The sequence below is a fragment of the Manis pentadactyla genome, chromosome 19, assembly GCF_030020395.1.
Source record: "Manis pentadactyla isolate mManPen7 chromosome 19, mManPen7.hap1, whole genome shotgun sequence".
In the NCBI taxonomy this organism is placed as follows: domain Eukaryota; kingdom Metazoa; phylum Chordata; class Mammalia; order Pholidota; family Manidae; genus Manis; species Manis pentadactyla.
In genome coordinates, this window is record NC_080037.1 from 10,856,119 (window position 1) to 10,882,106 (window position 25,988).

At 52.6% G+C, this 25,988-nt stretch overlaps 4 protein-coding genes across 11 annotated transcripts; 2 read left to right on the forward strand and 2 right to left on the reverse strand.

The window, feature by feature from the left end:
* Nucleotides 1-136: 136 nt before the first annotated feature.
* KRTCAP2 (keratinocyte associated protein 2) lies at nt 137-2,418 on the forward strand. 2 transcript variants are annotated; one of them, XM_036922391.2, is made up of 5 exons: nt 137-291; nt 609-763; nt 874-937; nt 1,961-2,027; nt 2,266-2,418. In XM_036922391.2, exons 1-5 carry the CDS (start codon nt 285-287, stop codon nt 2,384-2,386), a joined length of 414 nt encoding a protein of 137 aa, XP_036778286.1. In that variant the 5' UTR covers nt 137-284; the 3' UTR covers nt 2,387-2,418. The 2 variants fall into 2 exon arrangements, with proteins under 2 accessions (XP_036778286.1, XP_036778285.1); XM_036922390.2 differs by having other exon boundaries at nt 187-337.
* A 9,840-nt stretch (nt 2,419-12,258) lies between these two features.
* DPM3 (dolichyl-phosphate mannosyltransferase subunit 3, regulatory) lies at nt 12,259-13,232 on the forward strand. Its single transcript, XM_036922385.2, has 2 exons — nt 12,259-12,354; nt 12,590-13,232. Exon 2 carries the CDS (start codon nt 12,594-12,596, stop codon nt 12,870-12,872), a length of 279 nt encoding a protein of 92 aa, XP_036778280.2. The 5' UTR covers nt 12,259-12,354; nt 12,590-12,593; the 3' UTR covers nt 12,873-13,232.
* Nucleotides 13,233-13,685: 453 nt separating this feature from the next.
* Nucleotides 13,686-16,077, reverse strand: SLC50A1 (solute carrier family 50 member 1). 6 transcript variants are annotated; one of them, XM_036922379.2, is made up of 6 exons: nt 15,927-16,077; nt 15,542-15,619; nt 15,273-15,396; nt 14,527-14,688; nt 14,142-14,261; nt 13,686-14,060 (listed from the first exon to the last, which is right to left on the reverse strand). In XM_036922379.2, the coding sequence occupies exons 1-6, from the start codon at nt 16,004-16,006 to the stop codon at nt 13,959-13,961; spliced, it is 666 nt and encodes a 221-aa protein (XP_036778274.2). In that variant the 5' UTR covers nt 16,007-16,077; the 3' UTR covers nt 13,686-13,958. The 6 variants fall into 6 exon arrangements, with proteins under 6 accessions (XP_036778274.2, XP_057350898.1, XP_036778275.2 ...); XM_057494915.1 differs by having other exon boundaries at nt 15,883-16,061; XM_036922380.2 differs by having other exon boundaries at nt 15,946-16,053.
* A 967-nt stretch (nt 16,078-17,044) lies between these two features.
* On the reverse strand, nt 17,045-24,980 carry EFNA1 (ephrin A1). 2 transcript variants are annotated; one of them, XM_036922383.2, is made up of 5 exons: nt 24,897-24,980; nt 19,380-19,675; nt 18,339-18,404; nt 18,137-18,187; nt 17,045-17,961 (listed from the first exon to the last, which is right to left on the reverse strand). In XM_036922383.2, the coding sequence occupies exons 1-5, from the start codon at nt 24,920-24,922 to the stop codon at nt 17,849-17,851; spliced, it is 552 nt and encodes a 183-aa protein (XP_036778278.1). In that variant the 5' UTR covers nt 24,923-24,980; the 3' UTR covers nt 17,045-17,848. The 2 variants fall into 2 exon arrangements, with proteins under 2 accessions (XP_036778278.1, XP_057350899.1); XM_057494916.1 differs by lacking the exon at nt 24,897-24,980 and adding an exon at nt 22,883-23,214.
* Between the last annotated feature and the right edge of the window lie 1,008 nt (nt 24,981-25,988).

The window sequence follows — 25,988 nt, forward strand, 5'->3', positions numbered from 1 at the left end:
CATTGGCCCAGCGACTTGAAGAGATAAGTGCAGCTGCCCTGGGAGGCAGCAGATGCTCGGGATGCTGGGGAGGGCGGCGGACCAGAGCGGCGGCCAAGAATGCTCTTGTACGCAGTATTTCCTCCCTGGCTTAAGAGGGCGCTGCGTCCATGCCCCGCGAGGAAGAGAGGAAGACGTGACCGGGAAGCAAGTTCACGTTGGGGGTTGACGCATGCGCACAACCAACAGCTCCCGATACGGCTTCTTTCTTGGCCAGAGGCGCCGATCGCACCTAGGGGCACGGCATGATGGGTAATGCGACCAGCGGGATGCCCCGGACCGACTAGTCGGGGTCTGAGTTAGGTGGACTACCTCTCCCGGCCTTCTCCCTGCAGAGCTGACGTGTCTTTGGCTCTAGGGAGCAGGCATTTCCACGGGACGGGAGGTTCTGGGGAGTTCTGGGCTGAGGAATTCCTGGGTGTCTCCGCGGGGTGGAAATTGGGGAGTGTGGCTGTAGCCCCAGTAGCGCTTGGAAGCCGACCGGCCCTCGAGCTCCGGGACCTGCCGAATCTGCCTGCGGCTCCTGGAGGGAGGGTCGGGCCTAACTCGTCTACTCTTATCCCCTTCAGTGGTGGCTACGGGCACCTCGCTGGCGCTCTCTTCCCTCCTGTCCCTGCTGCTCTTCGCTGGGATGCAGATGTACAGCCGCCAACTGGCCTCCACCGAGTGGCTCACCATCCAGGGGGGGCTGCTAGGCTCCGGCCTTTTCGTTTTCTCTCTCACTGTATCCTCCCTGCGATGTAGGGGGGAGGGCCACGCAGGCTTGTGCTCTTCTCATTGCCCACACAGCTCTGTCCCCATTGCACACCTTACTCCTTAACTCCCTCAACCCAGGCCTTCAATAATCTGGAGAATCTTGTCTTTGGGAAAGGATTCCAAGCAAAGATCTTCCCTGAGAGTAAGTGAAAATTGGGGGTTGAGTATTTGAACCCTCTCCTCCAACCTCCCCCCAACATGGTGCTGAAATTCCAGGTGCTTAGATGGTAAAAGTTGTTTAGGAGAAGAAAGATGTTTGCTAGATTGTTTTCTGTTTGAAACAACCCTTGGATTGCTTGTATAGTCGGGATTGATGATTTAGTTATTTATGAAGAATTAAGTTCATAAAGCAAATTAGGTATCAAGGCTGAATCTCCTAGGGAATGCCACATGCTCAGAATTGACAGCAGATGCCATCTTGTGTGCAGCCTTTATCTGGCAGAACAAAGACCCATCACTTTGCCCTCAGTTCTTAGCCCCTCCTTGGATCTTGCTGTCTCTGCCTAACCTTGTTGCAGGATTCCAGAGGTCCTTCCATCCAGCAGTCCTGGACTTCTCTGTGTTATATTGTGTTTCCATGTGTATTGTCTTTATTTGCTTCTGAAAGAAACCTTTGTTGTCTGGCAAGGTGCTTGGCCCTCTTTGCCTGCCTTGCCATTCCCCATGTGGGCATGTGGGGTTTGCTTTCTGCCCTCCCACCTTCTCTGCAGCTGTACTCTAAATACCCTGAGACCCATTTCCTGCCACTGTGCACCTGTATATCCAGACACTTTGCCCTTCAACTTGTGTCCAAGGAGTGAGGTCCTCAGCTTCTACCACTGGCCAGTTTAATGAATTGATCCCCATTGGCTGGCTTTTGTTGGAAAGGCCTTGACCCAATAGGAACAAGCCTTGCCCTTTAGACTCTGCTGTCACTTTTCAGTTCCATTTTGTTGGAGGAAAGCCAGGATAGGCGAGTAACCGATACTTGGGGCAGAGCTGGTAATGAGCATGCATCTTCTGTCATGGATGTCCTGGGCATCATGAAGGCCGTCTAAGATCCTCCTGCTGTTGTCATGCCATACGCCTCCAAGCAGGTTCCCTAAGATTCAGAGAGGCCCAGATTTCTCCTAGATGCCACATGCCTGGCATGTCCATTCAGACCACCACCCTCTTGCCTCCCCAGTTCTCCTCTGCCTCCTGTTGGCTCTCTTTGCATCAGGCCTCATCCACCGAGTCTGTGTCACCACCTGGTAAGTGCCTGACAGCTGGGGAAAGGGTGCAGCATCTTGTCCTTTGGTACCGGATGCTGCTATGATGGTTCCAGACATCCCCCATACCTCTTTTTCCCTCTGTTCTCCCTCCTTTCCCCTTCCCCATTTTCCCAAATCTGAGCTTGGATTCTTTCCCTGATGCTGGTGTCTTCCCTAGGAGGCACCAGGCTGGCAGTATGCCCACTGATGCTGTGACCTTTATATCTGTGCCCTGTAGCTTCATCTTCTCCATGGTTGGCCTGTACTACATCAACAAAATCTCCTCCACTCTGTACCAGGTGACAGCTCCAGTCCTCACACCAGCCAAGGTCACGGGCAAGGGCAAGAAGAGAAATTGACCCTGAGTGTCCAATAAAGTTGATTCTTTGTAGCTCTGTGAGCTGTGATATGTTGTGGGCCTCTCCTCCCAATGCCCACCTGGGTGTGCCCAGTGCTAGGGCAGATGGGCACCTGTTGTTCTCAAACCTTGGGGATGGTGGGGCTTTCCTTCCTCCAAGGTTCCTTTTTACCAGGTATGCATTGAGTGCTGTCAGGGCCAGGCCTTTTTTCCGCACACTGGAGTGGCATATACTTGTGTAAGAATCTCATCATGGAAGAAAAGTGTGTCTGAACGGTCTGCAGTCTTGACCTTTGGGGAAAAAGGTAAAGGCAATACAGGAAGGCCTGCCCATTGGAACTGGAATAGACCTTGGAACAGAAGAGTAAAGGAAGTAAAGGCCCTTCACACCTATACCTCCCCATTGGGTGGAGTTCAGTTTACAGCTGTGGGGGCTTTGTTATTCCAGCAACAGTTCTCCAGCCTGAACAAACACGCCTCCTGCCCCTTCTGCTCCAAGTTCCGGGGAAATTCTTCACTGCTCTTGCCCTCCTGCACCCATCTCTTCTACTCCAGCATGGACTTACACCTGTTAAGAAAGACTCCCAACGTTGATCACTGCCTCATCCTCTGTGTTCAGATGCCTTTCTTTTTCTCCCCTGTCTCACATCCAAGAGATTAGGAACATGTTAAGTTCTAGCAAAGTACATAAAATGACAGGGACAGGGCCATCCACCTCTGAGCCAGCCTTGATAGAAATAAGGGATATGGCTTCTCAGGTCCTACTCTGCATTGCCTGCCAAGAGGAGTGCCTCTGTGTCCAGAGTACCTGCCCTTTGGCGCACCTCGGCACCCTCCCTCGTGCTGGATGTTGTGGGCTTTGGGGTGCACACAGTGCCCTGGTCAGTTTTGTATTCTTTGCAGGGTCTAGTAATGGGCAATAGACTGGTGGGCTGGTTGAAGGATTCTGTCCTAGAAAAGAAAGTCCTGTACATAGAATGTGCTTTGGTTAGGGAAGATGATCCAGTGAAGATGCAGAAGTGAGTCAGAGGAGTTCTGGTCAAGGATGAGAGCTGTCTCCCTAATTAGAGGTCCACTCCACCTACTCCCCTTTGCTGCTGCTATCCCAGACCTTGCTCCTGTGTCCCGAGGCTGAGGGAGTGCTGTGCAGTTTATCCAGGATGCCTGCAGGGGGCGCCATGAGCTCATGTCTCCCAGACACAAGCAGCACTCCCATGAAGGCCTCCCCTGAGGGTCAGGGAATGTGGCACTGGGGTCTTGGGGTTCTTGCTGAGTCCCTTTGTGGAAGCCAGTGTTCCGGGAGGGCCCGAATAACTGGCTCATTTGGGAGGACTGAAGCCTGAATCACCTCTCCTTGCTTCCCTGGGCTGTGAGCAGGGGCAAAGAGAGTTTATTGGGGACCAGAGCCTCCCTGAGTGAGAATGGCAGATCTAGGCTCCAGCTTACCCACTGTTGGTTGCGGTGTGAGACCCTCTGGGGCAGGAGAGGTTGTCTAAAATGGGCCCTGTACCTGCTGGGAAGCTGGGTTTGCTCTAGGTCTGTGTCAAACCTTGACTTTCTCCTGACCTGGGATGGGAGCAGTGGGTGGAGGGTCAGGTCCTAACCCAGGAGAGCAGAGACACAGCCAGGGGTCTGGCCACCTGAAGGCACCACACCTTCCAAGATAAGTGATTGGGTGGGGCCAGATTAGGGGAAGGTGAGGAGCAGCCCCGAGAGCAGGGGGCCAGGGCAATACCCAGGGATCTGGGCACCTGCTGCCACCCACTGTGTAGGCACCAGGGACAGCATGTGGCCCAGGAATAGTGATCTCTTCCTCAGGAATGGGAATGAGTGTATTTGCATTTACAAGGCAGGTTGGCCCCGACTTGGTCTCGGGTGCCTAGTTGCAGGCTGCCTGCACTTGACCTACCAATTACCCTGGCAGGGGTATCCCAGCCACCTAATCACCATCATTAAGCGAGGGGGCGTGAGGCCATCATGGCTTCTGGAGGCCTGAAGGTGAGAAGGGCAAAGGTGCCAACCTCTTGGCCCCTGGACTCCTGGGGCTCTGCTCCACCCCGGAGGCTGGAGGCCTGGGGGAGAGAGGGGCCTTCCCACCCCTGGAGTGCAGAGGGAAGCCAGATGTTTCCTCCTGCTCCCTCACACGTGGCCCTGACACCCGCAGGCACCCGCCACCAGCTCCGGAAATAGGAGTAAATAATACGGGTGGTGGTGGGGGACCATGGATGCAAGAGAGGAGGCTGGCAGGGGAGGGTACACTTGCAGGCTCCTGGCCCTGGAGGCATGCTCCTTGGGGCAAAGGTGATGGCCCCCCAAAAAGAGAGTGGTGGGAAGGTGAGACACGGGGACTCCCTGGCCCTGGCAGAGGCTGGGTTCCCTTCACACTGGCAGTGGCGGGAGGGGATGCCTAGCATTTAGGGCATGCCAGAGGGTCAGATTGGGGGTGGGGGCAGGCAGGGCGGGGGAGTCTGCGCCAGGCCTTGGCTCCAGCCCTTTCCGGCCCTTATTGTCGTTGGTGAGAACAGGACGCTGTCCAGTTCCCACTGCCCAGCCCCCCCAGCTCTGCTCCCCAGGGGCTCGGGAAGGATGTCGGGGAAACAAGAGAGAGCCAGAGACTCGTAGAGACAGAGATGCAGAGACACAGAGACAGATACAAAGGGGAAAGGTTCAGTCAAAAGTGAGCATTGAAGCTCATTGTGAGCTGAACCAGCCCTGGGCGCTGTGGGAACCACAAAATAATGGGAAGCTGGAGGCCCTGCCCTCAGGGACCTCTGGGCCGGCCTGCCCTGTGCACACTCTTCCTTGACTTGGGGGTCACTCACAGAGCCGGCTCCTAAGCAAACAATGGCTGGAACCCTTGTGCTGTCACAGTTGGTGGTGCTTAATGGCTTACTTAAGGCACATTTCTTTGCCTCTCCTTCCCAGTTGACTGGAAGGTCCTCAGGGGGCAGGGCTGAGATCAGGCTCCCAAATCCCACCCCCTACCCACACCTGAGAGCTCATCTCAACCCTGCCTCAGAGACTGTGGACTTGGGGTGGGCATCCTTCCTCCCCATCCGCTTCTACCTGGGCCCACAGTTGTCAACAACTGCTTCCCTGGGAGACACGTCCTCTGAAGGATAAACAGAGGTCCAGTCACATCCCTCCTATCTAGTGAGGCTCCAGGTACACTTCAAAAAGAAGAAAAACTGAGGTATGTTTGGAAAGTTTATATTTAACAAATTAATACTTTTAATACAAAATCACAAAATATAATCATGTGATTGCAGGGTCATTACAGGATTTTTAGATATTTTTTCCTTTGCAGGAAAACTTTCTTCTGCAGGCCCTATTTTATAATGTAAAGTTCTACGATAATGGGCATGTCATATTCATTGTACGATTCTTTCTACTTTTATATATATTTGAAAGTTCCGTAATAAAAGGTAAATCACTTGTATGGTAAATCCCTTCTTTCCATCCTGCCGTAGAGTAACAGTGTGACTGTGGGTAACCACATGTGGGGATAACGTCAGAAGTCTGAATTTGAGGCCCTGTGTGACAATAGGCCTGAGCCAAATGGCCCCTGTGCTTGTGAAGAGCCCCTTCTCTGAGACCTCCCTTCTCTCAAATGAGCTCAAAGAGCCGGGGAAGCTCCCAGTACCAATCCGAGGCTGAGGCTGCCCTTATCAAGATGGACCAAAGGAGAAACCTTCCACATACCCCCGTTTCTGGGTCAAAGTTGCCATGAGGGCTGGTGTGAGGATGCTTCAAGGGAATTTCTGGGGCTGAGGTATGTGAAGATCTAGGCGGAACCCTAGGGAAACCGTCCCCTTTCTGCTCTCAGCCTCCAGCGCCATTTTCAGCTTCTGTGACTTGGGCCTGTATCTGACTCAGTTTCAGGTTTTAGACAGTATGTGGGACAGTAGGAAAGAGCCCGGATCTTGAAATCAGACAGACTTGAGTTCCAGTTTTGGCCCTGACACTTAACAGGAGAGAATCCTTGGGTGAGTGGAGTGACCTCTCTGCACCTGAAAGTCGTCAGCTCTAAAATGGGGATAATAATTCCTTCCTCAAATTGGGGCGGAGAAGATCTGAATTAAATAACAAAATGGAAGAGCCTGACCTACTAGGCATTTGAGAAATGTTATTTTTTTTTCCTTTTGTGATGACAACATTTAATTGAACATTCACCACTTGCCAGTCAATGTATTTAGTGCTTTACAGATATTCTGTATTCCAACCCTCACATCCACTTTACGAGACTAACCTTTTTACTCTGTGTGATGTATCAAGTTGGCTGGGCCATGGTGCCCAGATATTTGATCAGACATTATTTTGGATGTTCCTGTGAGGGAGTTTTTAAATGAGATTTGTATTTGAAAGAGGAGTAAAGCAGATTGCTCTCCGTAATGTGCATGGGCCTCATCCTGTCCATTGAAGGCCTACATTGAACAGAAGACTGACCTCCTCAGAGGAAGAGGAAATTGAGCAGCAGACAGCTTTCAGGCTTGAACCAAAGCGCTCGTTCTTTCCTGGGTCTTCAGCCTGCTGTGGCTCCCTGGCTGTGTGTATGCTCCCCTGGGCTTGGACCCATGCTTCTTCCCCGGGTCAGGAGGAAGTCAAGGTTTTACAGAGTGAGACCCTGCAGATTTCTCACTTGCCGGCCTCTATAACCACATAAACCAGTTCCTTAAATCTCTTCATATATATATATATATATACACACACACACACACACACATACACACACATCCTATTGGTTCTGTTCCTCTGGAGAACCCTTAGTAATACACTCATTTTAGTGAAATGAAATGGGATCAAATGGAAGGGAGGTTAAAATAACCTTGAGAGGGTAAGTGAGGGCTGGGCTGGAGCTGATGCCCAGATCCTTCGGCGCTGGCCATGCTCCTAGTCAGTATGGTCAGCACACACCTTCGGGTCCCCCCTACCTCCCTGAGCTCATCTCCTGCCCTCTTCCTGCTCCTTACCCATCCCACCCCTGCCTCTGTGCGTCCCCTGCGCCAGGCATGCTTCCACCTCCCGGCCTTTGCACGTGCAGTCCCCAGTGCCCAGAACACTTGCTCTGCTGATCTCTCCGCTTCTCCCTCCTTCACAGCATTCAGGTTTCCATGCAAGCATCTCCTCAGAGATGTCTTGCTGACTATGCTGTTATGGCACAGTATACTCTGTCATCCTTTAGCCACTTACCTAGCTGTATTTTTCTTCAGTGTTTCTCACTACTTGATACGCTAAATATGTATAGGTTTGTTTCTTGTCTGTCTCCTACCACTTCGCTGAAGCAGGGAATTTATCTGTTTTCACTGAAAGCTTCACCTAAGCGGGGGATTTGTTTTGTTTACTAGAGCACTGCTTGAGGTATAATAGGTGCCCAACACACTTACTTGTTAAAAGAATAACTGAGAACCCATTAGCAACACACCACTGTTAAACTTTGGCCCCCTGCTGAAACTCAACTTTTACCTTGCATCAACTCCAAATTGCTTAATCCCCAAAATCAGCCAAACGTTTCAGTTGCCAGGCCCATACCTGGGTCACTTGTCCCTTGTCCCTTGAGTTATCACCTTGTTCCATCTTGGTCTCCTCTAATTTAACTTCTCCAGGAAACCTTGGGTCATCAGCCCCTTCTCCAATCAGCAGCACAGCTTGGGATCTACAATTTCCCCTCAAAGCTTGGCTATCATTTTGTAAGTATATGTGTTTTGTTGATGACATGCGTGTCTGTCCTGTGGCTCCTATGAAACTGGATGCCCTAGGACAGGGATGGAGTCACACAATCTGACCACCTGGAACCTCTCCCGAGTTCTCAATAATCGCCAGGATACCTACAGACACTCAGAAAGCTCTGTTGCCTGACAGGATACACACCAAGAGCACATGGGGGTCACCCACTCCGCTCAGGGGTGAAACCACTGACCTGAGGGATCAACCCCCCTACCACACAAATATTTTTAGGAGTTTTTAATAGTCTGGCGCCGGCCAGCTTTTCCAGCCTCGGCTCCTGCCACTCCCCCATGATGTAGTCTTTGTCCCAGACACAGCCACAAAGCATTACTCACCGTGAACTCTCATGCCTCTGTGCCTTTGTTCAGATTTACCTCTGGCCTTACGAGCCCCACCCCCATCCCCCAACTGAACAAATCTTACTCATCTTTCCAGTATCAACTCAGGCTTCAGGGCTTCTATGAAGCCTCCCCACCAGAAGGCAACCCCAACTCTGTGTTGGGTATAATTTTGCATATTCCCACATCTTCAGTGCACTTTAGAATAAGGGCTCCCAGATTTGGAATTTGTCTCCCTCTGAAACCAAAGCTTACAAAAGCCGAAAACCCCAATAAAAATGAGCATAGCTGTCTGCAGAATGGTGGTAGGGAGCCTAGGGATACAGCGCAGGGTCTCTGGGACATCCTAGGCCTTGAGGTGTAACCAATGACAGCTATTTGTTGTTAGAACAGAGTAACTAACAGCCATGATGCTTCCTAAATGCCACACATTAAGCACCCTACATATATTATCCCCTTTAATCTTGAGAGCAACCCCATGAAGGAGGATCGATTCTTGGTTCCTTTGTACATCTGAGAAAACAGACTACTCAGAGAGGTTGTTATTTGCCGAAGGTCACATAGCTAAGTAAAGCAAAGAGCCAGGACCCAACCTCAGGACAGTGGGGCTCTGAGAGCCCAAACTTTTAACCCCCAGGCTGCACTGCCTCTCACATCCTGCTATCATCTCCTGTTCTGGGGGATGCTCTGCAAAAGACTGAAGAGAAAGGAGTTGAACCATAAGAATCTGCTGGCTTTTGTCCAGTGCGATCCAAGGCCAAAAACCCTGAGTCTGGCAGACAGGAGTCCCAGGAGTAGTTACATTTCCTGGGATCAGGAAAGCTGGGTCAGTTTGCCAGAGTTCTCAAGTGCTAACCTGCCTTTTGTTCGGTCCCTCATCTTACAATTATAGAGGCCTGCTGGGCTTCCCATACTGTGCTTGGTCCTGAAGATACATAGTCCTGGGCAGGACAGGCAGGGAAACAAAAACCCTACAGCTCAACATGGTAAGTGCCATCTATAAAAGAGGGTCTGAAAAAAAAAAAAAAAAAAAAAAAGAGGGTCTGAGGGCCAGAGAAGGAAGATGGTGACCAACCTTGCAAGACAGGCTTAAGGCTCAAGAAGGCTGCCTGGAGGACAGAAGGCTTGAACTGAACATGAGAGAAATGTGTACCCACATTTTCTTGTGGCATATTTAGGGTTTTACTTTCCACATTAAAATGTTTTCATGTACTGATAATTTGTTTTGGTAGAAGGTGTGGTGTTGAAATCTAACTCAATTTACTTTTTGAAATGATAAGCTGGTTACAAATGGTTTCCAAACAATCCATCTTTCCTCACTCACTTGGAATGCCATCTCTGTCAGATGCTAAACTGGCATATGTTTGATCTATTTCTTCACTTTTTATTCTGTTCCACTGATCAAGGGAGGGAGGTGGTATATTGTAGTGGCAGTTTTGCAGGCTCTGAAGTCAGATTATCTGGGGTTCGCTTTGGTTTCCTCATTGTGAAATGGAGATATTAGTACTTACTTCGGATGGTGGCTGTGAAGATTGAATGAGATGATGCATATAAAGTACTCATTATAGTGCCCAGCACAAAGTGATCCATCAGGGAATGTCAGCTGCCATGAGGATCCCTCTCTGCCCTCTCCTGTTCCAGTGACCCAGGAGGGTGAAATTACTGAGCCCATAGCTTTGAGTCAAATGGGTCAGTTGTGCTTACTATCTGCATGACCTTAGGCAAGTTACTTACCTTTGACCCTCTCTCTGTTTTACAGGTTTCCTCATTCATACATGGGGATATAAAAGTACTTACTGCAGCATGTTGTAAAAACTAAATATAACAGTGTCACACAGGAAGACACACAATAGTCCCTCAACGAATGTTTATTCTTCTGCAGATTATTATTATAACATTATAATTTATTTCTGTCTTTATATATTTTAGGACAATCCCCTTCTCATTCTTTCCCCAACAAATTTTCTAGGAAGTGGCAGTCTTTCAGAGCCAGGCCTACTATAGATGAATAAGATAGAATTTTTGGATCTGCAAAGCTGATACCTGGTCCCTGAACTGCGTTGAAAGTAACAGTGACCGGTGAGGTCTTGAGAAAGCAACCTGTAGGATTTGGGGGAATTTTGAAGTTCATATAGCAGGTTTTTAAAAACGTTTTTATTTTGTCTTCATTTTTACTTTTACAAAGGAATTTGCATAGTTTAAAAAGTTGACTAGTTCTAAAAGGCATTTAATGAAAAATATCAGTCCCCTGCTTTGCTTCTCCCACCCCTACACACACTCTTCCATAAACCAGTCAAGTTTCTTGGCTGCCTCTTCTGGTACTTATCTCTGTCTTTCTAAATAACATGCTCATATTATTATTTATTTTTTCTATTTTAGATACAATCAGCTGCCTGCCTGCCCTGGAAGATGATATAGTTCTCTCTAATCCTGACTCTCCTAATAGACTCCCCTCCCCCACTCTCTCAATGCAAATATATTCCAATTTTTAGTTAAATCAATACTCACTATTTACAGTATTAGGGCTGTGAAAAATGTTCTTCACAGCTGAGTTATGCAGTGTTTGTACTAAGACTGTGTGTATCTGTAGAAACTTCTTTTGTTAATTAACATCAAGGACATGGGCTAAGATACTTCCTTCTCTAAAATCATATAGTCACAAATTGCTGTTTGAAAGCAATCAGTGAGAAAGGAACATTTCATTCTTGCCTGGAAATCTGGCCATGTATCACTTTGACACAGAGAAGCAGATTTCCAAACTCAGTGCAAAACTTCAGATACAGTTTGGATACAACATTCTACATTTAATTATGTAGTTTTTTATTATACAATTATCTAAAATTGATTGTCTTAATTTTGTAGTTTCAAAGTGGACCCTCAGTTCACTTCTCAGCCCAGGCTTGTTGATTCCTTCACTTACATCCTAATTTACCTTGACCCTATCAAAACCCCGCTTCATTAAAATATTACCTAAACTTAACCCTTTCCCATATCCTGCAATGGCCCTGTTTTTTTCCTCATTTGATGAGCCGTCCCATAGTTCTCTGCTGTGTGTTCTCTCTTGCAACATTGATTTAATAAACCAAATTCTGTCCAACCACAGTTATGTTACTAATGGTTTTCATCAGACAGTTTTTATCCATTCTCTTTCTTTTATAACTCAATGTTTTCCCTGAGGTTGAAAATTGCCTGACCTTTTCTTTTACTTGGTCTTCTATTTCTCTATTGTGAATTCATCCCCAAAACTCTTCGAAAGATGTATATACTTTTTCTCAATACCTTAAATGCATCAGGTAATCACGTCCCCACACGTGTTTTTTGTTTTAGTTTTTTCTTCAAAACACCTTCCTGGAGCCCTTTTCCTCTGGCTCCAAGCTTTACTAGTTGCTCCCCTGCATTTCTTTTTCAAAATATTACGACCTCTGTTCTAACACTACGTCAAGGCATCCCGGTGGTTGTCAATGCAGCATCTGCTTTCTTGACTCCTGCTTTCCCCCGCCATCGCAGGAGGGGCCGAGTGTTTCTATTTCTCCAAAGTCTATCGCGGCGCTCAGGAAACGTTCGAGTGAATAAGAATAAAAGAGTAAATAAGTGAATGAATGAATGGGATCTCTATGCGTAAGTGAAGTTTAAGGAGAACGGTACTACATACCCACCAAAGTGCTAAATTCTACAAGCCCCACGCCAGCTTGGAGCAGGACACCGAAGCCCCTAGGGGCCAGAAAGGAGTTTGCGGAGCAGATTCCGTTTAATTCAGTTTCGGTAAGACCGCGGCCGCTCGTCCTCCGGGGACCGCCAGGTGGACTACAAGTCCCACAAGGCCACGCGGAAAGAGGTGCGCGAGCCGTTAAGGACTTCCGGTCGCTGAAGCAGGAGGCGCGCGGGCAACGGAGACCCGCGGCAAAGGGTAAGTGGGTTGAAGGTTGAATGGAAAGCACTAGGAGGGCGAGAGCGCTAGAGGAGCGGCACGGAGCGTGGGTGAGGGAGGACAGGGAATTGGTATTAAATGAAGAGGGGGTGGCAACCAAAAGTAGCAAAGACCCAGGAGAGGGACCCCCAGCAGGGCTGCAGTCTGAAGGAACACAGCATGCTGCAGGCGAGAGGGTGGAAGGGACCTCGAGCTTTGCCTTCTCTTCCCACAGTGACATGACGAAATTAGCGCAGTGGCTTTGGGGACTGGCACTTATGAGCGCCACCTGGGCGGCCCTGACCCTCGGAGCCGTGGGCCTGGAGCTGCCCTCGGCATGCCAGGAGGTCCTGTGGCCACTTCCCGCCTACCTGCTGGTGTCCGCCGGTTGCTATGCCCTGGGCACTGTGGGCTATCGCGTGGCCACTTTTCACGACTGCGAGGATGCCGCCCACGAACTGCAGAGCCAGATCCAGGAGGCCCGAGCCGACTTAGCCCGTAGGGGGATGCGCTTCTGACACACTAACCCCATTCAGGCGGGCACGGCCTACGCTCCCTTCCCCATTAAAGAGCAAGTTTTTTTTTTTCTCTAACTTTGTTTAGTGGGAGTATGGAGAGTGGGAGTTAGGGATTCTGTGTACCGGCTGTTGAGAAATGAGAGGTAGATGAGCTGCCTTTGTTTTTGCATCTTGCTGGTGTTCCTTTTTGTTCGAGGCAAAGACCCTTTCTCAAGGTCTCTCAGGATGGATATGTCATTTCACTTTCTTAGTCGTTTTAACCCTGTCAGGAATTACTTCTTTAAGCCTAACTTCCATTCTTCATAACATCCAAGCTCTGTTCTTTTTATTATTATTTATTAAAGTATCATTAATATACAATCAACAGTCCCTGTAATCAGTTTATATTGTGATTGCAAATTATTATGCCCCTTTACCCGCCTCCACTCTCCCCAACCCCTCCTGCTTGGTAACCACTAGTTACTTTCAGCACCTATGAGTCTACTGTTGTTTGGTCCTTCTGTTTTGCTTTGTTTTTATATTCCACAAATAAGTGAAATCATATGGTATTTGTCTTTTTCTGACTGGCTTATTTCACTGAGCATAATACCCTCTAGATCCATCCATGTTGTTGGAAATGGCAGGATTTCTTTTCTTTTTATGACAGAACAAGCTCTGTTCTTTTTAATGCTTTCCTAGGTCTTTCCAACCTCTTGGTCAGATACCTTTTCTGAGCTAACCTTAGCAACCCAAGAATAACTGCAGGTCGGGCCAGTGCAGCTCTACCCTTCCCCAGACCAGGCAGGCTGAGAATCACTGAACACAGCAGGATCCTTGAGGGGCAAGGATAGGGAAGTTTATTTTAAGGCACATTCTAAAGATTTCACCCCAACCTCCAAAATTAGAAAATAGGATCTCTAAGAAATAAAGTGGTTCATCTCCTAATCCTCTAACTAAAACTCTTTCTTTTTGGTTTCTCAATTCTCAAAGTTACTTCTTTCGCACAACCCACTGCACCCGTGGAGCTGGTTGGCAGGAACAGCTGAAATTAGGCACTCTCTTTGGTAATAAGTTGGCCTTAAGGTGCCAGTGATCAGGTGAACTGCCTCAGGTTTGCAGGAGCTGATAGTTCCTGTCTTGCTTCTGGGGGTACCTCCAGAAAAGCCAGAAGCGAATGAGGCTGGTGAGGATCCCTGGGAAGTTGGGCACCTGAAATCACAAGGGCTGCCATGAGGAAAGGAGCTGATTGCCCACCTTGCACATCTGTCACGCCATCTCTATTCTGCTTACCATGATGTAGGGATCTCTGAGTTGAAACCCGTAGAGGGTCCAGGAGGTAGAGGTCAAGAGGGTGGCAACGGTGAGTGAGAAGGAGAGACGTTGAGTTGATTTAGTCTGAATGACCTTGGCCTGTGGGAAACGGATGAAAGACACCCCTAGCCCAGACACACAGTGAAGCTCCCACCTTGCCTAAGAATTTCTTTAGAAAAAGTAAAATATCCTCCCTACTCTGTTACCCAAACTTTTCCTCTGGCCTCCCACTCACCCTCTTCTACTGCCCTGTCTCCTTCTAGAGTTTCGGATCTTCCCTTTCTCTTGAGTGTAAGCCACAGTCTCTAGCTATTAGGAGCCCGATCCTTCTTATCTCCCCCACCTCCTGGACACCCTCACTCACCAAGTCAGCCAGTGGTGAGAGGTACATACTGATGGTGCAGGCACTGGAGAAGAGGCCCAGCTGCTGAAGCCGGGCCTTAGGGTCTGGCACCACCAACCATAAGTAGCAAAAACCCAGGAGAAGGACCCCCAGCAGGGCTGCAGTCTGAAGGAGCACAGTATGCTGCAGGGGAGAGGGTGGTCTCACTTCTAGATGTTCCAGGAGCCCTCTCTGACTCCCCTGCTGGAATTAATTCCTCCTGCTTCCTCCCATGCTCCAGTGGCAGAGCCAGCCGTTCTCTAAGCTTAAAAGCTTGCACTTGCCACAGCCTATTTCCCTCCTGGGACTTGAGAACGTGTCTGATCCACCCACAATCACCCAGTGATTCCACCCACTGGAAGTTTCTAGGAGAAGGAAACGTATTTTTCTGAACCTGGTACCTACATTAGCAGCTTAATAAATGCTTGTGTTGATTGAATGGGGAAACAGAGCTGATCAACTCATTCTCAGTCACTGGCCCTTGCTCTAAAGGAACTATGGGGAGACAAAAGCCCTTTCCCCTCAGCGTGTTGGGCAGCAAGGTACCGTCAGGCTAGGCAGAGCTACCAGCTTGCTACAATGGGGGGGTGATGACTGCAAGGCTGGAGCGCCTTTCCAGGAAGAGGTGCCAGTGCCTGCCTGTTAAGAGTCTTCTAGGAAGCACTGTTTGCCCTGCCAGCAAGGCAGGGCGTGTAGCAGAAAGGTGGGTCCAGGAGAAAGGCCTCTACCTTTCGAGGGCAGTAGTGCAGATATACCAAGATATACAGGGTCTGAAGCACAGCACCCACGGCGTTGACGATGATTAGAGTCCCATCACCCTTCAAGGCCCCGTAACTCAGCCAGCTCAGGTTGCTGCAGGGTGGAAAGGAGGGAGGCACGCCCCGCGGAGCTGAGTGTGTGGGGGGGCCCTGAGGGGGGGGGCCTCTTCCACATTCCTCCTCCCCCTCCCTCACCTCCCTTAGGCAGCCTCTCCCACCGCAGCCGTCTCCCCTCTCACTTGAAATCCGTGGTGAGAAAGGGCAGGAACTGGACACTGTCCACGCTCCGAGTCCTCCGCATGTGCCTGAGGTCCGAGCTGTAACGGAGCCCCGGAGGCGTGGGTGTAAGGCGGGAGGGCAGAACCAGGCTGCCGGGAGGTCGAGATACCCGACGCCTGTCATCCTCCCCGCACCGCTGCAGGCCCCCGGCCCCGCCCTCAGCTCCCTTGCCTTCTTTCTCAGGTCAAGTGATCCGCCTCGCCCTCGTACCCCGACCCCCAAGACCCTATTCCACTTCGACCCCAGGTTCCGGACGCAGCCTGGGGCTGCCGCCACGTCTCTGTCCCCCGTCTCTCCTTTCCTGATTTCCTGGTCCTGCCCAGCCCGGCCCGGCCGCGCTCTCACAGGCCGGTGGAGAACATGCCGAGGGTGAAGAGCACACAAGCTCCGGAAAGGAGCGAGTCGGCCACGCCGCCCGCCTCCATCCCTCCCGGAGCCGGAACCCGCGCCCAGCACCCGGCGCAGGGTAGCTCGGTCCGCCGCCCGCGACGCCGGAGCCCCGCCCCTCCGCGTCTCCAGCCCCGCCCCCGTGGCCTCGGCCGTCCCACCGGAAACAACCGGAATCCCGCCCAGCCCTAGAACGTCAAACCGGAACTCAGGCCCAGTCCCTCCGAGCGCTGGGCGGTCTCTGCGGCAGACACGCAGGATTCCTGTCCAGGCGGCGGCCTGCAGATCCCAGCCGGACCCCTTCCTACGGCTGTGCAGATTTGTGACCGACACCCGCCGTTCCTCTCTTTCTGCTTACTCCCTGAGTCACCTAGACCCCCATCCTCAACTTTCCCACAGGCCCGCGAACCTACGTAGTAGACCTCAAAAGCTTGCTAGACCCAACCAGATTTCAACACGCTTCTCATCAGAGCTCCAGATCAGAACAGATACCCAGAGCTTGGTAGGTTTTCCTGAAGCCTCCTGTTTTTTCCCCTAAATAACAGGGGTAGCCAGGTATCACAAGTCTGTCAGGTGCCCTCTCCCTTTGGCCACACTGCCAACTTCCCGTAACTTGGCCAGCGCACTGAAGCGCGCATCACTGACCTCATGGTCCAACCAAGGCTGCCGGCAACTTTCCCTCCCAGCTTCCCACATGTCCCTGTTGGTGGGACTGTGGGGTGGGGTCGCAATGCCTCAGCCGGCAGCTGCCCTGACTCACCCAACAGCAAGAGTACCTGAACAACACGCCAAAGCCCGGCACTGAGAAAGTGGGAGTGGGGCAGAGGTTAGACGGGAAGAACTTCCAGAGTGGGGTGCAGCCTAGAACCTGAGCGACTGCTGTGGGGAGCGCCCCTGTCTAGGCCCTCAGAGGAAGAAACACCCCACCCTTTTGGGCTGGTGATGGGCATATTTTTTTCCCCTTTCCACAGAGAGGGGAAAAAATTTAAAACCCAATTGCTACCAGAGTTGCACAGAGCCTAGCACATAGCAGGGACCAGTGGTCACAAATTAGGATGGAGGGCCAAAAAAGCATGTCCAAAAAGACGAACACATTGCTTTATTTTGAGACAAAGAACATTGTATAAAAAAACTCCAGTTGTAGAAATCAGCACAAACACACATCAAGTTTATATACAGATTCTATACACGTGGGCCCTGCCCTTTAGGCTACACTCTAGGCACAGACTCTGTGCTCATGGGCACTGCCCTCACAGCTACACTCTTAAGAACAGGTTGGCACAGCTCCCCCGGTGGCACAGCTCTGGGGAGTGCTGCCCCAGGATGGGAGAGGATGCACACCCCTCTGTGGCAGTTCCATAGATGGAAGTCTTGGGGGAGATGTGGGGTCAGCCCAAGCGTGCTGCCTCTCTTGTCCCTGGCTCCCAAGCAGGCAACTCTCCTGCTTTTCCTTCAGTTAGTTCATCTGGGCATTGTTGGCTCTCTCTGGGAGGGGCATCTTTGCCAAGCTCAGTGTCCCATCTGCAGGACCCCAGGCTCCTTCCAGCTTGGCTCCCACAGTGCCCTTTTTAAGAGGCCATATCTGCACAGTTTGTTTCTTTGGCTTAAGGGCAGAAATGTTGGGGAAAGAACTGTCCCCACTTCTGTGTCCATCCCTCTGAGGTGGAGGTGGGGGTGGCACTGCCCAGCTTGCAGACCTCCTTTGGGTTGAAACCCCTTAATACTGACCCGTTTTGAGGTTGCTGGCTGGCAGCTTGTGCATGTGATGGGAGTGGTCCCCAGGAATGGGGCTTTGGGAGGGGCCCCAGGACAGGTGAGGGGTGCCTGCGCTTGCCTCCTCAGCCCTGTTCCAAGCCTTAGGCCAGATGTGGTATACATCTTCATGGGGTTTGCAGCAGCAGGAGTGGAAGGAGCAACACAGCCCAGGCAAGTGGGAAGAGGCGGGGGGCAGCACTGTGACCAATGCTGTGTAGAACCTGCACCTCTGGGTCATCTGTAAGGTGAGAGGGCAAAGGCCCCCAAGGTGAGAGGCCCAGTTGCTGGCACTGGCCCCCAGAACCCAGTAAGGTTTCCCCAGCCCCTGTCCAGCAAAGGAGCCACCGCCTGTACCAAACCTCCTCAAGCAGTCCCCCTCTGTGCCATGAGCCTAATTTGCTCCAGCTACCTACCGGCTGGAAGTCTCTTCTCTTGTGGATTGGCATGGACCTGAGGACTGTGAGCTGAAAGACAAGAGTGGCTGTAGATCAGGTACTGGACTGGGGAGGCAGAGGGATGGGAGTGCTGGCTGGGCTGGGCAGTGGGATCCCGGATCACTAGACCAGGCCCAGTACAGAGATGCAGGAAAGAGGCCCCCAAGACCCTGACACTCACTGATTTTGCCATTGACGGTCACCTTCAACCTTAAGCACCGGTGGTCTTGGTGGTAAATGGGTTTGGCTGCAAGATAAACCCACAGGGTGTTAAGGAAGGAACCTTTGTTGGAAGAAAATATAAGCACAAATGCCTCTGGCCCTGCTTTCTTTGTCTCTACTCATTTCAAACCCTCTCTTCCCTCTAATCTTTAATCCTTCCCTTCCTTAGTTTTTGCCTACTTTCTGAAGTCTTTGGAATACCATTGGCTTTGGAGGTGGTGGTAAAAGGAAGACAGACACTGTCCCTTCCCCACAGTCCATCCCTCACTCCTCCCAGCCTGAAAGGAAGTTGGATGAGACCATCACACAATGCTCCCTTTCCCTGGCCATTTTATAGTCCCCCTGCCTGGGCCCCACTGACAGGGAAAGGCCTGGACCTATTCTACACAAAGCTGATCTTGTAACTCTTAAAATCCAATACTGTGTCTCCACTGTTCTCAGGATAAAGTCCAAACTCCTTAGCACTTCTTAGGCCCCTACGATCTGCACTGTCCACCTCTCCGAGCCCTCCCCACTCCTGCCAGGCTGAGCCACAGGGAGTTCCCTGAAGATACTGTGCTCCCTTTGCATGTGTTGCCTCAAACCTAGCCAACTCCTCTGCTTGTCTTAAGCTTTTGGGTCTTCTTCCCCAGGAAGCCTTCTCTGAACCCCCACCCCAGCCCACCAGGTACTCAAGTCATTTTGCCGGGGCCCCTGTGCTCAGATCTAACCATATTGTACTGTTCTAATGGTATGTTAATCTATGTGTGTCCCTTCCCAGCTTCCTGACAGGGACCCTGTAATGTTTTATTTATCTCTGTGCCTATAGTGCCAAGCACAGTGTCCAGTGCACTGTAGAAGTGCACTCCACATTTGTAATGTGAATGAATGAGAACAGAATTCAGGATTGGAAGGGGCCATGTGCTGCCCGACTCCCTGCTAAGCATGTACCCAAGCATATGCACCACACTGGCTGAGCCCCCAGTACGTGCACCTGTGTGCATGCCTCCCAGGTACTCACAGATATAGTAGTAGCTGTGTCCCTCTTTGAACTCTTTGCCCAGGGTAAAGGGTGTGAAGCGCTGGAACTTCTCTGATAGCTTTTCCGGGCCATGCCTGGCATTGGGCTGGTTGCACTGCCAGCGGACTTGGTCTTTGGATTGGGGTTGGCACAGTTGGTACTGTTCATGCTCCACCAGGTACAGTGTGTACTGCTCCATGGCAGCGTCTCCCACAGTCTCATCCTCGTAATGTGGACAGATGATGTCCAGATAGTCATTCAGCCGCACATGTACTGTGTAGTCCTCATTCCGGAACCTGGGCATGCGCAGACGGGAAGGAAGCAAGGCGGCTCAGAAGCCAGACCAGTCTTGAGCCTCCAAATGTTTACATGCACCTTATATTTCACACTGCTCCCCCTAAAGGTTTTTTGAAAATCTCAACTCCTAGTATTTACTGATCTTGATCTCTTAAATATCCTTCTACCATCTCCAAACATTCTCCCCACCATCACTGTCTCCCATTAGTCCTCTAAATAGCATCCACTTAGTATCCTTCAGGTACCAAAGCACTTCCCATAACCCCCTGATATTTACTAAGGATGGGCTTCTAAATACTTCCTTAGCTCATTCATCATTCACTTTTATCCATAAATATTTCCCCAAATCTATTCTACCAGTTGCTCCTTTAAATGCTCTTAGACCTCAGTCTCAGACCCTAGTGGCCCATTCTATAATCAGGATCCAGAACCCCTTTCTCTTCACCATGCTAGCCTTAGCCCCACACATGCACTTCTTCACCTTTCGTACTCCTCTCCTTTTGCTGAGCCACCAAGTGTATCTCACATTTCTCAGCTTCGCTTTCCTCCAGACCCCCAGTACACCCAGGCTCACAGATAATGCGCAGACCTTCAAACGAAATCACAACAATTCATTCTAGCTACTCGTATTTATGCCCAGGTCTCCTTGTCCACTTCTCTCAAAGCACTCCAGAACTTCTGGGCCCTTTATCACCAAAAGCCACACACTCCTACCTCCCTGGAGATGAGCTCCCGAAATGCTGGAGTTCTCAGACTTGAGACTGCCTCTCCTCTCCCTCCCCTCCTCCCAAGGTGGAGCCGGCTCCCCTCCCCCAGCCCATTCCCCCCAGGCCCCACAGGCTCCAGCCTGACTGCCCACCGGCCCCTCCCCCAGCTCCAGACACCTGGCTCCTGTCTGGGTGGGGTCCTAGCAGGGGGAAAAGTGCCTCCCCACCTCCCTCTCTAAGCTGGTCAGCTTCTCTAAACTCCCCCAAGCATTGCCAGCTACAGACTCATCAGAGTTGGCTGCCAACTTGCTTCAAACCAAAGCCCAGGGCATGGGGGTGGGGTGGGGTGGAGGGGCAGGAGTTAGGCCCAGAGGCCTCTGAGGTGGGCACCCACTGTCCAGTCAGCATGACCCCTAAGAGGCGGGGCCTTGCAGCAGCATGCCAGTGCTCAAGCTAGGCTTACTAGGGCCCTGCCCCCACCCTGGGGAAAAGAGAGAGAGGGAGAGAGAGAGAGAGAGAGAAGCAGAGAGAGGCTTTTAAAATTCCTCTCTGGAGAGATAAACATAGAAGCCATTTCAGAACAGGTATTTCAGCTCTGGGCCTGGCGTCTTTCCCCCATTCCCGTGACGGGCACTGACTCATTCCTCACCCACCTCTGCCACCTGCCCCAGATTCATGAGAGCCTGTGCAAATTCACCTTGGCAAATGTGGACATCCCCCAGGACCCCAGGATGGCACAGTGCCCACTTGCCCTAGGCGCTGGCAGGTCTGAATGGGCAGGCTACCTGCCCCTCCAGCACCAAGGAAGCCAGTGCCAAGCTCACAGGGGCACCACCCTTCTCCCCATGCTGCCCCAGCCTGGGGCCTGGAGATCTCCATGGCCCATGCCCACTGCCCTGAGTCACCCATGCCAGCCTCACACCCGAGCAGCTCATTGCCACCTCATCTTTGCCCTCAAGCTGAGCCCGCTTGGTTGCCTGTAGATTCCACTCTGGGCTGGCTTCTCTTTAGTCCTGAGTATGGTAGGCTGTGTGTGTGTGTTTGTGTGTGTGGCCAGATGGACAGGGGAGAAGCCATGCTTGGTGGGGCACCCATCACCCCCCTCCTGGGGGCACAGTCTGCTCCACTTCAAGCTCCTTTGACTCCTGCTATCCATCTGGGAAAGGGGGCAGCGGCGTCAGGGAAGGGGGGCAAGGAAGAGGCTCCTTCCTGAAAGAGAGGAAACCTGGGAGCTTGGGAACGGAAAAGGCTAAGGTCCCCCCCCCTACTCCGGCTTCCTGTTCCCTCCTCCTCCTTCAGCCAACACCTGGCATGGATATAAACAGGGACTTTGCTCTCTCCCTCTAGGATAAGATTGGGTCAAGGAAGCAAAGACTAAGCAACAAGGAGTGGGGTGGGGGTAACTGGGTGGCAAGAGGGCATTGCTCTCTGGGGTTGGCAGCGGGCTCTTTCCTTCCCGCGCACATGCCACAGACGACAGACCCCCCACCAGACAATGCTGCCACAGGGTCAGAAGAAGCCGGCACAACATATTTCTCAAGGGGAGTAAGGGACAGGCACGCTAGGGCTGGGGTGGCTAAGCTGAGTGAAGCATTTTTTCCTGACCCCAAGCGGCACAGCCCTCCTCGCCCTGCTCCACCCTACCCCCCTCTTCAGTTTTCCCGCAAATATTGTTCCTATAACTTCAGAAAACTCAAGGGCAAGAACAAAGGGTGTAAGCAGGAGCTTCTTCCTTTAGTACCATTTGCCTCACAGCCCTAAACCTACCCAGCAGAAATTAACTCCTTCCTGCCCAGCATCCTGGCAACCTTATTAACCCCTTCCGTTCCTTCTAAACATTTCCCATGACCTGCCGTCCCACCCGTTTTCAGTTTTACAACTTTATCTAAAGAACAGGTGACTCTCTCAGCCAACCCCCACATAGCATGTGCCTCACTCATGCTACCTCAAAAGATCCTTTGTGGGAAGGGGCTTCCCAGGGACACCTTAAATACAGAATGAACTTCTAATGTCCACAGCCCAGATCTCTCCAGAAGGGTCCTTCCAGGATTACTGTGAACATTCTGCTTACTTCTGATGTCACATCAAGTACCTGTCAGTGTGGACAGATGCCCAAATGACACACAAGGAGAGGCAGGGAAGCTTCCGTGGTGGAAGGGCCTAGAACAAGAGCCCTGGCCGCCGGGGAGGTGCTCCATGCAGGAGGCAGGAACAAATCAGCATGGGTCCCTCACTTCGGAGTAATAGGGGTGCCAGAGGGAAGGAAAGGAAGGGCAGAAATAGTGGCAGTACAGGCAGGCAAGGGCAGGTTCCTGCTCTGGGGTGGGGTACTCCCAGTTAGGGGGGAAGAAGTGAGGGGAAGAAAACCTACGGAATCCCTCCCTCCTCTGGTCACCTCCCAAGACACCGGTCAGGGGCCGGCCAGGGCAGTTAACCTGGGTGGCGGGGGCGCGGTGCCAACCGGGCGCCCAGGCTGTCGGCCACAGACTCGGGGCTTACTTGGGGTTTGAACTGTTCCAGAAGACGGTGTGGCGGTCAGCAGCGGCCAGACTGCAGCACAGACCCAAGAGAGGGGCCCAGAGGAACTCCATAGCGCGGGGCCTGGCCAGGCCGGGCGAGGACGAGGGGCTCCTCGGGGGTCTGAGTTCCCGCTGGCTTTCTCCGCGGCGCTCTAGGCACAGCGCTCACAGCTCTGGCCCCTTCGCCTCTCGACTCCGCCTTTTGGGCCGGCGCCGCCGCCACCCCGCCCCGCCCCCGCCCCGCCCCGCGTGCGGCCCTGGGGCTTGGGGGCTGGGGAGGTGGAGGAGGGGAGGATCCGGGACGCTGTGGGAGCGACGCGCAAGCCCCAGCCCCAGGACAAACCTGCCCAGCGCGGCGTGTTCACTAACTTGTGGGTCTGCGTGCAGCTTTGAGGGGTGTGCGGGGTGACGGGGCCTTAGTCCCCCGGGCACGAGAAGGTGGGGCTGAGTCCCCGGGAGGGAGAAGAGAACGAACTCCACGTGCAGGTCCGCCAGCACGCGGGTGCGGGACCAGCTTTGCTGCGCCCCGCGCGCATCTTGCAGGGTGCAACGTTGTTGATAGGTCCCGCACCTTTCCCGAGCCTCTCACAGCCAGGCTTATGCGCCCGCGTTCCCACACTTCCCTCATACTCCCCCATCCCGGACTCGGCGCTCGGCTGCCCCTCCCCACACACGCGGCTGTTTGTTTTTGTTGGGTTTGTCAATGTTGCCTTTGTTCGGGAGATTGTGTCATCGCCTAGATGCCGGGAACAAAGTGCGACCCTGTGTGATTAAGTGCGTAACGTGTGCGGTCGGGGCTAAGGGCGCCTCTGCCCGCTCGGGACAAAGGGAGGGACACTCGGGATCCTGGGCCTTCCCTCTTTGTTTCTGGTGCGCCGAAGTGCGCGAGCGCGCACACACACATGTGCACCCTGCAAACGGGCTTTGAATATGTACTGTGAGAATTTGGGCACGAAGGGTGACAAACTGTAACCACACATGTGCATCTGGCATGTGTAACTACGTGTGATGGAGCCCAAGTGTGAAAGCATTTGTTAGTAGTATCACAGTCGCCTGTGGGGAAGCGTGTGAAACTTTGACGTATGTATGCTAATGTTTGTGAACTGCGTGTAGAGAGAATGGGAAACGTGTACGGACGAGCAGCGGTCGTGGGGACGCGCGGGGTGTTTGTGCGAGTCGCCAATCTGGGCTTGGTCTCCAGTCAGTCAGGCCCCAGTTCCCAGTTCGTCCCCCTCCCCCGCGCCATGAAAACAAACCCGCTGGAATTCGCCTTTCGGGGCTCTTCACCCCCTCGGGAGCCACTGCCGTCTGGAGAAGGGTTGGCGGGTGGTGTCTGCCTCCCGGCTCTCCGAGTGGAGAGGGCGGGCAGGTGTTTGATTAGGCTCGTGTGTGTGTGTGTCTAGAGCGGGAGGGCCAAATGTTATGTGCTGCGGCATTTGGTGGCTTATGTGTGATTGTGTGGCTGTTTGTATGCGCGCCCCCGCTTGGTGTTGCGAGTAGTGTGCACCCCTGGCCAGCACTTCCACGCGGGGCCGTACCGCGGGAAGCTACAAACCCGCGGCCCCCAGCAGGCTCAGGCCCAGCTTCCCCGGTTCCCAGGCCGTTTCATCCTCCTCTTTTACGGCCAGGCCTGGCGACAGCCCCTGTAATTACGCGGGGCCGAGACGCCGCGGTTAGTCGGGCGCTGACCGCGCCGGGGAGGAGCTTGGGACAGGGGACGGCCCGGGCCGGCCCCCACCCGCCGTGGGGCGCGAGCTGCTAGAGGCCTGACTTGCCGAGCTTAGGATAAATATTTACCAAGGTGCTCGCGGCCGGATCGGGTCTGGTTTTGCACACAGCCTCCACCTCTTACCCCCTCCACCCCCTGGCTTGCACCTGCTGCAGGCGACGTGCCCAGCCCCGCGTTTACGGAGGTGCGGCCCGCCCCTCCCGCTGGGGCCGAAGTCTACCCGCCGACCAACCCCAGGGCAGCGCCTCACGCGCGTTTTGCTCACCTGGGCAGACATCTGGGTGTCGTCATTCCACGTGCCCCCCGGAGAGATCACCCCATCCCTGCTCTTGTGTCCCATAGAACCGAAGCCCCACGAGGGCAGGGTTTTTGGTTCACTGCTGTTTGGCCAGCGCCTGGCACAGCGCCTAGTACACGTAGTAGATGGTCAATAAATATTTGCTGAGTGAGATCACAGTTCAGTGAAGGTACTTCTAATGGACGTACTGCTCTGAAAAGAAACCAGGAGAGGGGTTACACAGAGGAAGGGTGGTGGTAGCTCTACAGAGAGGGTGGCCCAGGATTGCCCTCTGGAGGTTTGGGGCATGTTTCCCTGTGTCTCTGACAGCTGGACTGCTTGCTGGGCCGGAACGTGTGGGGTCCCTGGGCTGCACCGCTAGGGCCGGGCAGGCTCAGGCTCGCTTGGCCCAGCCCGGCGGGGCCACGTCCGTTCCCGCCCTGCCTGCGTCTAGGGCTGCAGCAAGCGGGATGCAGAAGACGTGAGGGGAAATTCTGGGCCAGAACGTGACGTGGAACCCTCTTTCCCGGGCTTGGCGCTCTCCCCAGTATTCTCACTTCAGGCTTTGATCTCATCACTCTTCTGTCCAAACACTGGTGCGTTTGGGGATCATTGGTCAGACCTAATGGCACCCCAAGGCGCCGGGTGTTGTAATGGGCACCGAGGGTAAGGGTGTTTCTAAGTTCAAATCTCTACCCTTGGGGAACCCCTTGACCAGGAGGGGAACTGGACAAGCCACCGTTCATAGAACAAACTTACCAAGTGCTAATAGCTCAGACCCACAGCACGCTACTCGCACTGCCCCGACACCCCTAGAGCTGCTGCGACGCCTGGCGGACCAAGAGGAGAGTTGCAGGCACTGTGCGATGCAGACGAAGCCCAATTTAAGGGATTAAAGACTGCAAGCCTGGACCTCAGGCTGCAGACAACTCAGCCTCCATCCCGTCCCATCACAGCCCCCAGCCTGCCCGGACGGGTCTAGTCTTGGTTCTTGCTGTGGGCCACCTCTCACCGCAAAGTGGTGCGCCTGAGCTGGCTTTCAGCAATGCCACCCCCAGGCAAACATCTGTGCTAGGTGGC

Coding starts and splice junctions, on each gene's coding strand:
- KRTCAP2 (XM_036922390.2), top strand. CDS start 295: ATGCGACCAGCGGGATGCCCCGGACCGACTAGTCGGGGTCTGA. Junction 938..1,960: donor AGCAAAGATCTTCCCTGAGA/GTAAGTGAAAAT, acceptor TTGCCTCCCCAG/TTCTCCTCTGCCTCCTGTTG. Junction 2,028..2,265: donor CGAGTCTGTGTCACCACCTG/GTAAGTGCCTGA, acceptor TGTGCCCTGTAG/CTTCATCTTCTCCATGGTTG.
- DPM3 (XM_036922385.2), top strand. CDS start 12,594: ATGACGAAATTAGCGCAGTGGCTTTGGGGACTGGCACTTATGAGCGCC.
- SLC50A1 (XM_036922379.2), bottom strand. CDS start 16,006: ATGGAGGCGGGCGGCGTGGCCGACTCGCTCCTTTCCGGAGCTTGTGTG. Junction 15,620..15,926: donor GGCATGTTCTCCACCGGCCT/GTGAGAGCGCGG, acceptor GCTCCGTTACAG/CTCGGACCTCAGGCACATGC. Junction 14,262..14,526: donor TCTCACCACTGGCTGACTTG/GTGAGTGAGGGT, acceptor CGTTTCCCACAG/GCCAAGGTCATTCAGACTAA.
- EFNA1 (XM_057494916.1), bottom strand. CDS start 22,974: ATGGAGTTCCTCTGGGCCCCTCTCTTGGGTCTGTGCTGCAGTCTGGCC. Junction 18,405..19,379: donor ACACAGCTACTACTATATCT/GTGAGTACCTGG, acceptor TTTATCTTGCAG/CCAAACCCATTTACCACCAA. Junction 17,962..18,136: donor AGAGAAGAGACTTCCAGCCG/GTAGGTAGCTGG, acceptor CTCACCTTACAG/ATGACCCAGAGGTGCAGGTT.